Genomic DNA, 12,953 nt, shown 5'->3' with positions numbered 1-12,953 from the left:
ATCAAGCTATCTCTCTCATTTGTAAAACCTTTTTTCTCCTTCTAACTCTATTTCTCTGACTCCAAATTCCTCCCTCTTTTTCAAGATCAAAGAAACCTATAACATATATCAGCAAATCGATCAGTGTGTATTACTTAGCCATATAATTTATATTGGTGAACGCTATAGTCTAAAAACTATGCATCGATTTATCTAATGGTGTGTGTTAGGATACTAGATGACTATTTTGCTAGGTGTATATCACTTGGCCATGTAGTATGTACTGATGAACACCATATTTTAAAAATCATGTATCACTTTAATTGGAGGCGTGTATTGGAACATTGGATAACTAATTTGTTAAATGTATGTCACCTAGCCATGTACTATATCTTAGCAAACACTATGTTCTGAAAACTGTGTATTAATTGATCTAGAAGTCATCGCTGAGTATGTATCAAAGAAACTTATAATATGTATCTAAAAGCCAATGAGTGTATATCACCTAGCCATGTATTGTGTATTGATAGATACCATATTCTAAAAATTATGTATCGATTTATCTAGAGGTATATATTGGGATACTGAATGACTATTTTGCTAAATGTATATTACTTGGCCTGTAGTGTGTATTGGCTAATACTATATTCTAGAAACTATATATCAATTTATCTAAAAATGTGTATTGGAATACTGAATGACTATTTTGCTAGGTGTCTATTATCCATTCATATAGTGTGCACTAATAAATATGATATTCTGAAAACTTATATCAGTTGATATGAAAGTATATATTAGAATGCTAGATAACTATTTTATAAGGTGTATATTATTTGGTTCGGTGGATACCATATTTTGGATGTCTTCTTGGAAAATAAGATTTGTAGAAGGAGAAAAAACAATTGGGGACGAGAAAAAAGTCCGACGAGGACACGAGATCTTTCTTTACGTACGTGATTTTTTTTTTTAAGTCACCAAGTTGACGGATTCTGTTAGTAAGAGGAATCCTTCGAGGAAATATGGCAAAATAAAAAGGCTGCATCGTTAGATTTTCTATAGTGCATGCACCGGGAGGATTTTATTCCTCTCCATCTCCCCGATCCGTGTTCTGGTTTTATCTATACGTCAAGAAAGAGAGAAAGAACAGCACAGGAGAGAAGAGAAACCCAAAAAGATTCCGAAACCGGAAGGCAATTCCAATTCCCAGCTGTGAACAAAAGGGACAACAAAAAGCCTCTTCCCTCAGTAGAGGAATCCTCCCATCGATCTCTCCTCGCCTCCCCTTTCGCGCCAGCTTTCGCCTTTCCAGCTGCCCCTCCTCCCAAGCTCCACTAATGGCAGCCTCTTGAAGCCGACACAGGCCTCATCTTGTGCGTCGAAGCCTTTCTTTGGTTCTTGAGGCCGTTGGCGGAGATGGGGGTTCGTTTTTCTTGATTTTTTTTTTATTGGATTTTGGTGGGAAGTTGGGATTTTGATACGGTCTCTTGGTGTTTTCTGGGGTTTTTCTATCAACTAAAGGATCTGCTGGGGTGTTGGAATTTGTGGAGACGAAGGGTAACATCACCTTTAAAGGTGGAGTCTTGATGGAAAAACGTGGGAGAGCTTTGGGAGTTGTTGTTTAAGAAATAATTAGTGGTGATGGAGTGAGCTTAGTCATTAAGTGTCTGTAATTGGTGGAAAAAAAAAACAAGGATGGTAGGAAAAGGTCAAGAATTTTGAGATTTAATGGCTCTTGATGCCATGCAAATATTGGAAAGGATTGGTGGAGAAGAAAGAAAGCAGTACTTTATACAGAATTTATCTCCGACGATCATGAATTTGACTGGCTTGGTCATTTATGATGATGTTTAAATCTGATCTGAAGATGGTAAAGTTAAAGGATATCAGCATCAACTTGGATTCAGTTGGTTCTTAATTTCAGGTCGACCTTCCTATATTTCCTTCCATGCTTTTCTCTTCCATCATGTTTTTATTTCAGAATAACTTGGTCAAGCTACCCTAAATTAAACAACACAAGTAGGTGAATTGGAGCTGGTTCTTGTAGTTTGATGAGTAAAATGGGATGGTCTACAGCTTGTCATAATGTAGCTTAAGCTATGGTGTCAATGAGACCTGACCTCAGAAAATTTTCAATCAGGCCACAGATGGCATGGGGTCCAAATCAATGCACTGTAGAAATATGAAAAAGCTACATGTGCTTACAGCTTAATATTTTTTTTTTTAATCTGTGAAATCTTTTTCTTTTGCTAGCTGAAATCTTCACCTGCGTTTTCTTGTTCACTGTGAGTGGCATGCTTGCCTTTCACATCCTATGAAAGTTAGTTGTTTTTTTTCTATATATATATATTTGTGTGGTTCTATCAAAATGAGCATTCAAGCTACCAGCTATTGTACAGATGCATGCATAACTGCTCTCTTTCCTTTTGCTATTTACTTCTCATGTCAGGACCTGATGGTTTGGTTTACTCATCATGTGCCTTGTCCAGGTTTCGGATACATGTTGGTTCACCTCCAATTTTCAAGTTAATTTCATTTAGGTAGAGCAGGGGACACTCATCTAGTATGGCAAAGAGATCTCGCAGACGACCTGCACGGGCCAAGAAGGATCATGCTGGCTGCATATGGGGTTTGATTAGGATGCTTGATTTCCGCCATGGGCATTTAACTCGAAAATTACTTCGAGATAGGAAGCATGGGACTGGTAGACATGCAGGTAAGACTTTCCTGATATTGTGTCAATCTACTGATACTGGCTGTTTTGTTAATCTTCTTATTGAATTGTTTGATTTGTCTCTGTCGGCTATTTATTTATTTGCACCACCATAAGTGATTAATAAATGAAGATTGTGCTAAAAATGCCCTTCATTTGGCAATGCATCTAATTCAGAGACTTCTGCTACTTGATCAATATGCTGCTATACCTAAGTACCAATGCTTAATGCCCTTATTTGTAACTATGACTGAGCAAGTCACAATACAAGCTCAAAAATGTCTGCTCTTTTATAATTTTGTGCTATATTATCTATGCAGGCACTGGATATTCAAGGAGTACACTTAATTTATTGGGCAATTATGAGGAAAAGCATAAAGATGTTGATGTAAGTCTAGCTATTTTCTTTCTGAAATAGAAATAAATGCATATGAAATGTTTTTTTTTTTTGTTGCACATGTTTGTAATATCAAAGTTTAATATATCATTTTTGTGGTCCTTAATGGTGATGTGATAAATATGGACATATATATATATTCTCATTCAAAGCCCACAAAATATTATATTTTGTTTTGTGTGACTTGGTAGTATGTTTCAGGTTGGGATGTCCGAACTACAACGGATATCCCAGAAAAAAAGAAATAACAAATAAAAAGATACAATATCTTGCCATTTTTTTTCCATATAGCTGTATCTGGTGTTACTTTAAGCATTTACCTCCGTTCAATTGTTATGCTGTAAAAGCCAATCAATACTGCTTTGCCATGATTTTATCATATAGTTAAATTAGAATTCTTTAGGCAGTTGGTCTAAGCATGAATTCCTCCAGTTGAACTCAAAAGAGAAATTCTTGGACATTTCAAATTTCTTTCATCTGGCTGTTGTTGAAAGGCATTTTGTTGATCAAATTCAGTGAGTGGATCATACTAGTTCTGTACTAAACAGAAAGCAAGAGGATGAAATGGAAGAGTATGGATTATCACCTCTGCTACCAATGTTCAATTGTTTCCACTGTCTCTTGGAAAATAATTTCAATAGATTAGCATTTGCGAAGCTTCTGTCCTATTCCTAAAAGTCTGAGATTACTCCATCATGCATCTAGAGAAGTCTCTAAACAAGTATTTTGAAGTTAGTCTGGTAGCAATTGCTCATGAGAAAAAGGCAAAAATTATAAGGCAGGCTTGCAAGTTGTGACCAAAAGAGAGAATTTTGAAACTTCCAAAGTCTGCAAACATTTTACAATTCCTTTTCCTACAAGTTGCATCTTGATTTTCATCAGTTTTCTTCTTTCCTTTCTGACCCTGTCGAAGCTTGAACAATTCCAACACTGTGGAACATACTATCCAAGTACTCCTTTATCACTGAGCGGTCATATGGGGGCCTTAGCTGGTGATCCGGGCCGTTTCCCTCTCGACGATGAAGCTTATCCCCCATCGTCTCACTGGCCAACCTTGACCCCATTTACAAAATAATGCTTCACACGTTGCTATACCTATCAAAACTTTAGCCATGATTAATCACAAGTTTGAAGCAGTGATATCTTGTGCATTTCATTGCGAGATGATTGATGGTTTAAATCCAGTATCTTTTTTCAGGATATCAATGAAGAGGTAGCAGGAAGGTTTAGTTTGGATATGGTAAGTGTCAAAACACTCATGGAAGAAGAGATATCAAGAGAAAATTCATCAAATAAGATATATGCTGAAGTTGAACATGCAAGATGTGATTTGAAATCCCAGTTTCATCTCAAGGATAATCACAAGCAAATAAGTAAGAACTCTAAGACAACATGTGATCTTCATGCCAATGATTTAAGAACTTTCACAAGCTTGGACCCTTGTTGGTCTAATTATCCAAATCTGATGGGGAAGTCTTCTATCGATCTCAAACTGCCTGCACTGATGCCAGAGTACCATGTAGGCAACTGTCGATGCCAAGAAAAGCAAGTGGATTGTAAGACTAGGACAAATTCAAGTACTGCCCTGAAACATATAAGTCATAGCAACTATAGCCATCTTTATAATTATGAGCATCCAGAGCTTGCTCAAAAGCACTCTATTCTTCAAAGGACACTGCACAATGAAGCTGAGACTTTGAAAAGTCAGAAGTTAGCTGACATAAAACAGCTAAATGGTAATGGAGTAGTCCGTGAATCTAAAGAGTTCATTGATGCATTGGAAACATTAAATTCAAATAAAGAGCTTCTTTTAAAGCTTCTTCAAGATCCAGATTCAATTCTGTTGAAGCACATCCAAGACTTCCAAAACTCTCAGGCTGGTAAACTGGCAACACTGGAATCATCAAAGAATTTTGAAGGAGGCAAATTGATAGGAGAAGAGGTTAAAAGCTCAGGCCAATGTGATCAATCCACCAGTCATAAGCACTTGAATAACCAAATCAGACATTATCCTGTTATTAGAAAAATGGAAGAGTCAAACAGCACAAATCTGTCAAAGGAGGGTGGTGGTAATTCCAAGGTGTTAGATAAAATAGTAGTTTTAAAACCCAGTCCAGCAAGAATTCAGAACTTCTTAGATATGAGTAGTTCCAACTCTTCACCTCCATCACATCAAAGCTTACAACATCAGAAAGACACTGGAAGAGTTTCATCCCATTTTTCTCTAAAAGAAATCAGGAGGAGGTTGAGACATGCTATAGGTGAGGGAAGAAAGGAGCAACATCCAATCACTACCGATGGTGTTCTTCATAAAATTCCATATGGATTTCATGACTCAGGAGATAAACGGATTGCTAGGGAGAGTGCAGGCATCAATTTGCCAAGTAAAACTTCTCCAAGAACAGAACATACTCAACCCACAGTTTTTGCAATCAGAAGACATGATAGAGCCAAGCCAAGAGCAAGCCAACCTAACATCAAGGATGAGTTCATTTCAACAAGGACCACTCATCACAGAAGACTGAACTCAGCAGCTGTTGCTCAATCGCCAAATAGGGAATCGGTCCTTAAAGAGGAGACCAAGAAACGCCTTTCAGAGATGATATATAGTGTGGAAAAAGATCAAGTTTGGACAACCCGAGAGGTCTCGAAAACCTTGGGAAGAATACTTTCACTGCCAGGAGATAACTTGTTATCTCCTAGATTGGCCCCTGGAAGAGACAAGGAGCCTGACTTGTTATCTCAGCAGATGGGATTGTCTTCTATGCAGCAACTAATACAAGAACATGATACCAACCTGTCGAGCCCATCAAGCCAGAATTTAGAAACTCCACCATCTACACCACTAATTGATGCTGAATGGCAGGCTGGAGAAGAATTGAATCCAGAGGGTATGTTTTTCATATTATATAAAGTTTCATCCAATATCATTTTTCATAGGTCATGATTTATGAGCTGTTGAAGCCTTATCTAGGTACTATGGAGAATGTGGAAATAACAGATAGCATATGCATGGAAGAAAGCAGGCATTTGGATGTCTCCTCGGAATCTGATGACACTAAGTTCAGTGTAATGAGTGAAGGTTGCAACAAAGAAATATCTTATATGCAGCCAGGATTGGTAAGTGGTTAATTATAAAAGTTACATAAATTTGTGGATGTTGATCCTGTTATTCTTTTTCTTTCTTTTCTTTTTGTTTTTAACATTAATTTTCTTGTTTGCTCAAGTATAAGTTTACATGCTCTAATTTCTGTTTTTCCAGGAGCCACATGAAGAGATGCGACAACCGGTGAACCTATCTGTTTCAGTCTCACCAGGCTCCTTACCCATACATGAACTAGAATTACCTCAATGCATCATAGAAAATCCAGAGCACCCAAGTCCAGCATCTGTTCTTGAACCCTTCTTTTCAGATGCTATAATTAGCACTCAGAGTGCAACAACTGAACCAAGTGTGAAGCAATAATATTTAATTTGTTTTCCTTTATCTTTTATTTAAACAATTGCCATACTAATACATGGAACTTATGCAGATGAGCTTCCTCTACGGCCCCAAATCAATCACGCAGTGGTTGTAACCTCGTCAGTTTCAGCAGTCAACTTAAGAACCTTTGAGGATGAAAAGATAGCTAATTTCAAATATGTAAGAACTGTGTTGGAAGCCTCAGGGTTAAGCTGTGACCAATTTCTAGAGTGGTGGTTTTCATCAGAACAACTGCTTGATCCATCCTTGTTTGATGAAGTGGAGGTGATACATAGTCTAATGCCAGATAATCCCAAGCTTATTTTTGATTGTATCAGTGAAGTTCTTGTGGAGATCCATGAGAGAATTTTTAGTGGCAGCCCTTGGATGTCTTTCATCAAACCATGTGTCCGGCCATTCCCAGTAGGAGGAAAATTCATCCAAGAAGTGTACAAAGGCATTGATCGGCATCTCCAATTGCAGATTCCATGCACATTAGAGCAGATAGTTGAAAAATATATGAATGCTGGAGCTTGGATGAACCTCCGGCTTGAAATTGAAAGCATTGCCATTGAAATAGGAAATGCCATCCTAGAAGATTTGATGGAAGAAATTGTTGTAGTCTCTTTGGTCTACTAGGGATTCGTTTCATTATGTTTGAAGGACAATGAACAAGTGCAGTCAGAGCTAAAATACTGGCAAGGCTTTCCAAATGTAAACTCCTATGGAAATGACTCCATTGTAGTCTAAGTTCTTAGGTGGCTGTACTGGTTTCTGATCCCTGACGTAAGGACGCCAGTTCCTTCACGGTTTGGGGGTGTTTCTCACCATTCTACAGATTTTACGAGCTTAGGATTCAGCTGGCTGAGTATGTATTAGTTGGTCTTTATTTGTCCGATCCTTCGAGTTGCTTATATTGTTTTTGCCATCACCTATGTTGCAGAATAGCAAAAAGAAAGGGATTTCATTTTATAGATGTTGTTCAGAGCTTCCTGAAACTTGGAAAAGGTGTTAGTCATGTGCTGAGAATCTTCCAATGAAGAATGCTAATGTTCATCTGTTTTTTCTTGCATACTAGTGTAAAGTTTGTTCTCCTAAAGATTGAGAACTGAGTTAGCAACCATCCTAAATAACTGTGATCTGCTAATGTTTTCTTTCTGCCGCTGCTCAATTTCTGTCAAATGGCTTTTCAGAACAGGAAAGGATCATCCATGGAAAATTTGCACGCACCATGCGAGTTCTGATGCATTGGTTGATAACTATCAAATTGATTCCATGCAACGCTGCACATACTATTAACAAAATGGCATTAGCATGGACTGCAGCAACGTGAAATCCTACTGTCAGCTGCATCTGCCTATGTAATTCACAATCTGGAGTGGAAATGTCTTTTTTTCTATTTTTGAAAATCTCCAGAGAGCAGATTAGGCATGGAATCTTCAATGCAACTCCTGTCAAATTATATTCATGTCCATGCTTATAAAATGCTGCAAAAGTCATTTAGTCTTATTTGTCTGTCCTGCAAACGATAGATCTTTACAACCAAATCAAATTTGGGCAGCCCTGTCAAACCACACCGACCTCAAATGGCCAGTCATAGAACTAAGGATTGCATTCTTCACGGACCATGGATAAAATTATATGCATTGGAAATAATGCAAGAATCATTTTACCAAATTAATAAACCAAAGACTAAGCCAACCCCCTCTAGTTAAATAGTAGCTTCAATGAAAAGATGCAGGTCAAAATGGAATGTTAGGGTGCAATTGCATATCAGGATAGGATTTTAACTTGCCTCTTTATAAATCAAGGACCAAGCAACTCAAGGGCCCTGTACTTCAGCTTATGCATTTACCCTGTACCCTGATCAGTGTGTGTGTGTGTGTGTGTGTGTGTGTGTGTTTGCGTGTGTACAACTGCTGACTTATATTAGGAAGGATGCTTCATGGAATCAAAGATTTAAAATTAAGAACACAGCATTCCTTCCTGACACTTTTTTTAAATTTACAGGCTGGATCTACTTTGACCAATCAGCCAAAGTCCTACACCTTTGCAATACACACTACAAATAAAATAGTATGTACATGATCCTCAGTCTTAAAAGCTTGCAGCCCTCATTCTGCACGCCGATTTTGGCATCATTGAAAACACTTAAAGATTCTTCTGCACATCAGAATCTTGGTGGCCTCTTCTTCAGTCATGTTGATGTTTTTCAATAATATTTCTATGAAAATTGCTGCTGTTGAAGATATATGCCTCTAGAATGCCGTTGACCTCAGATGAAACGAATGAAATCTGTCCATTGAAAACATTGGACATCAGAAACAAATGAGATCACAAATTAAGGAGATGAAGTACGAATTTATAATAAATTACAAAATTTTATGATTGAGTAAAATGGAAAAGTATTGACAACAGTTGACAAAGGCATTTCCCAAATGAGCTTACAATAAGATTGTAGAGATTAAAACATAAAAGATATCTTATGCATATCAACAGTGCAGTCAACAAGCTAGGGCGCTTCAGCCAAACCATCAAACATGAAAATTGTAACCCAGCTATTAACTGTTCCACAGTGGTACAACCAGAGTTTTTTGCAAGCTTGAATATAGTAATGTCTTTAGTAAATGACACTCCATATATGCAGATAAAGTTCATCTAAGCAGCTACAGAACATCTCGGATCAAAGAATTCAATATAGCAAGTTATCAACGGCAGTATGGACAGTCGAGTATAACTCGAGGTTCATAAATGATAAACGATGTCATGCTAGAAGGTAGAACTCACCTCATCAGCAGAGAGTAATAGGAACCAGCTTCCAAAAGATAGCCTTATATGATTTAACATCTAGTGATAATATACAGTTTAGACGCACCTCAAATATCTAGACCTGAACAAATCAACATTTCATTTACTCTTCTTTGTTGACTGTAAAGACAAGGTTGGAGGCATTGCCCTCTTCTTGGCAAAAGCATTTGTTCTGCTTTCAGGCTCATCAGTGTCCTCTTCACTAGGTCCACTTTCCTCAACAGGGTTTGTCTTTTCTAGATTTTTGGAAGCTTGTCTCTTTTTAGCATTTAACTTTCCAAGCAATTTTCTTTCTACAGGATCAGTTGAAGCCACTACTGTTGCATGTGGTGTGACCCTGGCTCCCAGACCCAGCCTTCAGAAGGATCCATGAAACAACATCAATTCCACAAGAAAACATTCCCAAAAAATTCATATGCTTAAATGCAAGAATAGTAAGAGAGAACCTTGAAGGTCGACCTTCAAATTCCCGTCCATTAGGTTCACCTGTTGCCGATGCACTCATATTATTTACCCAAGCTTCAGCCTGCAAAAACCATGTTCCAACATGTGCAGAATACATCACTTAGAAATTTCTTACTCAAGCGGCACATAATTACAAACTAAAAATTATTACTACTCTATTTTTCCTTGATATATGCATGTGTGAAGTTTGCTTGCGCTATTATAACTTATAAGCAACATTTTTCTCATTTTGTTGACATCAAACATCATTCTTGTTCCCTTGGGACCAAGGAAAGCTTCTAGCATAATTCTACAGCTTATGAACCTCCCATGGAACTGAAAACATACCAAGCTTGCTAAAATGAAATTTCTTTACCTGTAATTGCACACAACAATTGATGTTCCTAGAATAAGGGCTTGTGCCAGCATAATAATAGCATGAGTATGGCCCTTCTTGGCAAAGTAACATCTCACAAAAATTTCTCTCTTTCGTATATCTGCTTTTCTCGCTAATTTAAGGGTTCTCATTCAACAGATACACCAATACATTAATTGGCTAGATAAAATTACTTTTTAGCACATTTACTACCAATATAGTTATTTGTTAAGATAGGCAAACTGATTATCCACAAGAATCGGATTTCAAAGAAAATCCTTACAAAATTTAAGAACCTCCTAAAGAACTGTCATGTTGCATCTTTTTAAGGTGACTGAGTTTCTAGTTTCTGCAAACAATCAAAGAGTGTGCATGATGCTTTCCCGTTATTTGCAACACTTTTAAAAGTGAAAAAATGCACCACATGTCAACAAAGAAAATTAAAACCCTCTTAATCAAACAAATCAGCCCCTTCAACTTTCCTCCTACAAATATGAATTTGATAATGTGGTTGCAAATGATCCCAGGAACCTCCTTCTGCTAATTAGTTTTCTCCTACCAGAGGTCCTTGACAGGAAATACATAATACTTAACATCCCAGCTTCACTTAGAATCTTAGTCCATCTTTTCCCCCTTTGAGACCCACACCAATGCCATATAATTTTTTTAGGTTCTTCAGCATCGCTAAATGTGTAACAGGTAAGTCTTTGAGCCGTAACAATTCGCATCGGTTCTCAATAAAGAGATTGCAATACCCTCGAGTGGTCATCCACCTACATCCAAGATTAGTGTTTCACCCCTCAACCAATTGCGAAACAACTTCGCAACTATAAATTGGGAAGTGGTGTAGAGGCTTAAAGGGTGAGAAAACCATTCATCATGAACAACAAAGAAGTCATAGTAGACAAATATAGACCATGAATCAGTATCAAATCAAAAGGAGGGGAAAAAATTCAATGCCAGATATCTTATTGCAGCACCAGTCCCTGGAATTGAAGCAGCATCGGTGTAAAGATATGATCTTTGGCTATCAAACCGAGCAAGAAGAAAGATTCGATTAAATTTAAGCTTAGGGTTCTTACTAATTTCAACGCCTTGTTTAGCTTCACCACTTTCGTCTTCGCTTCCGTAGACATCGGCCCAGAACTTGAATCAGATCACGGAAGTAACAGAACTACAAGCAAAACCCTAGAGTATCCAAGAGAGGATTTCAACGAAATTTACGTCAAAACGCCTAAAACATTAGAAAACAATTTGTAGAGAGAAACCCTAACCTCTCGGTTTGCGAGGTGCAATTTGGGCGAGTCCTCTAAGACGTGCCCCGTCTGTCGGTTTTGGAATCTTAAAGCATTTTCGAGGGCTCCGAATATGATTACAGCCTAAACACTAAAAACTATAGTTTTTGGAAGAAGCACCAGCCTAAACTAATAAACCTTATGATATCAATAAACCCTCCATAGAAGTTTTATCCACGAGGAGATGTTTTTAATTAAAAAATCTAATGATTTAAAATTAAAAAAAATACGACAAAGTTTGCCTCTTTTAGAGTAGCCAGAAAATTTTAATAAAGTCGGCAAAAACTGAAGTTGGATCTCAAGTTCAATCCAAGCCAACTCGATCAGATTGAATGGAATCTGTAGTTGGTCAACCCAATCTCACTGTTTCCACCAAATGAAGGGGGGTTGATTGGGTGGCTGTTTAATAGGGGCTCATAGAATGGAAGATGTGAAAATTGCTGCTAATTCCAATCTAAATAGAGTTGCTGGAAAATATAGGGATTTATTGAAAAAATTAAAAGTTTAATCCCAGTCACTTATCAATCTATGTAAAATTCTACTGTGGAATTGCTATTTCTATGTTTAGTAAGAGTTGTCAATATTATCTTGATTTCTTGTAAAGCCTTGGCTCTAATGGTTCAGTACTTTCAGTCCATAGTTGCACTCGTTTGGTTCCAATTGAGAAGTGTGACATCCATGTACTGTTATTTTATGTAACTCAAACAGTGATCCACCAACATCTAATGCAGGCACGCTGTTCTTGAAATCTCTAAGATAGCATCAAGAATGGAGGTTGAGGGACATTTTTTATCCTTATTTTTATATGAGTTGCACCTGATAATTTTCCTTTCTGAAGCTTTAACCTGTCAATTGCTTGTCCTTTCTCCTCATAGTACTCTCCCCTGAGGTATATAACTAGTATGGCTTAGAGAATGTTTCTTTTCATTGCCATCTCTAATGTTGATTTTTTTAGTTATAGTCGCTCTTCAGTTTTGTTTTTGGGGGTGCGTGAGCATACTAATGAAATAAATGCAAGGTGAAAACAAAAGCACCAATCCATCTTATTCAAAATCTTGGAGGCACAACAGAAAATATGGCATATCAAAGATATCAATAGATTCAACAATCCTAAGGTAGGAGACCAGCAATAGTAGGAAAAACTCCATCGCTGGCTCACCATGAATTCACTTGTAGGCTCCTTATCAAGCTGAATGATAGGAACTGATGGGAGGCAAAATGGATCGTCCTGCTCTAGCGTGGAACCACCCAATTCCTGCCAAGCAAATCTCAGAGCCGAGCAGGCCGGGCCTCAATCTTGCTGAGAGCCAGGCCGACCTCGAACCTCGCCAAAGGCCGAGCCGATCTCGACCAGAAGCCAGGCCGACCTCAGCCCCCGCCGAAGGCCGAGCCGACCTCGTCCGCAGCCACACCCGCGCGCGCGCCCACGCCCGCACATGTGACCGAACATTCCAGCCTAACCAGCCGCTTTCCACAAACCA

General features: G+C 38.0%; 2 protein-coding genes across 5 annotated transcripts; one reads left to right on the top strand and one right to left on the bottom strand.

Moving 5' to 3' along the window:
- Nucleotides 1–862: 862 nt before the first annotated feature.
- Nucleotides 863–7,621, top strand: LOC103705528 (uncharacterized). 2 transcript variants are annotated; one of them, XM_008789268.6, is made up of 7 exons: nucleotides 863–1,900; nucleotides 2,466–2,692; nucleotides 3,010–3,077; nucleotides 4,285–5,977; nucleotides 6,061–6,206; nucleotides 6,349–6,538; nucleotides 6,620–7,621. In XM_008789268.6, exons 2-7 carry the CDS (start codon nucleotides 2,542–2,544, stop codon nucleotides 7,186–7,188), a joined length of 2,817 nt encoding a protein of 938 aa, XP_008787490.6. In that variant the 5' UTR covers nucleotides 863–1,900; nucleotides 2,466–2,541; the 3' UTR covers nucleotides 7,189–7,621. The 2 variants fall into 2 exon arrangements, with proteins under 2 accessions (XP_008787490.6, XP_088568579.2); XM_088712453.2 differs by having other exon boundaries at nucleotides 1,040–1,900; nucleotides 4,272–5,977.
- Nucleotides 7,622–8,491: 870 nt separating this feature from the next.
- Nucleotides 8,492–11,574, bottom strand: LOC103705530 (uncharacterized). 3 transcript variants are annotated; one of them, XR_015973990.2, is made up of 5 exons: nucleotides 11,452–11,574; nucleotides 11,260–11,365; nucleotides 9,804–9,883; nucleotides 9,337–9,712; nucleotides 8,492–8,844 (listed from the first exon to the last, which is right to left on the bottom strand). XR_015973990.2 is itself a non-coding variant. In XM_088712455.2 (5 exons), the coding sequence occupies exons 2-4, from the start codon at nucleotides 11,311–11,313 to the stop codon at nucleotides 9,457–9,459; spliced, it is 390 nt and encodes a 129-aa protein (XP_088568581.2). In that variant the 5' UTR covers nucleotides 11,314–11,365; nucleotides 11,452–11,574; the 3' UTR covers nucleotides 8,492–8,844; nucleotides 9,425–9,456. The 3 variants fall into 3 exon arrangements, 2 of the variants coding, with proteins under 2 accessions (XP_088568581.2, XP_008787492.3); XM_088712455.2 differs by having other exon boundaries at nucleotides 9,425–9,712; XM_008789270.5 differs by having other exon boundaries at nucleotides 8,492–9,712.
- Nucleotides 11,575–12,953: the final 1,379 nt, after the last annotated feature.

The sequence above is a fragment of the Phoenix dactylifera genome, chromosome 16 (assembly GCF_051530095.1).
Source record: "Phoenix dactylifera cultivar Ajwa chromosome 16, Ajwa_hap1_PhDact_Kaust_v1.1, whole genome shotgun sequence".
NCBI classification, from domain to species: Eukaryota; Viridiplantae; Streptophyta; class Magnoliopsida; order Arecales; family Arecaceae; genus Phoenix; species Phoenix dactylifera.
The sequence above is the reverse complement of the archived record's forward strand: the minus strand, read 5'-3'. Positions and strand labels throughout refer to the sequence as shown.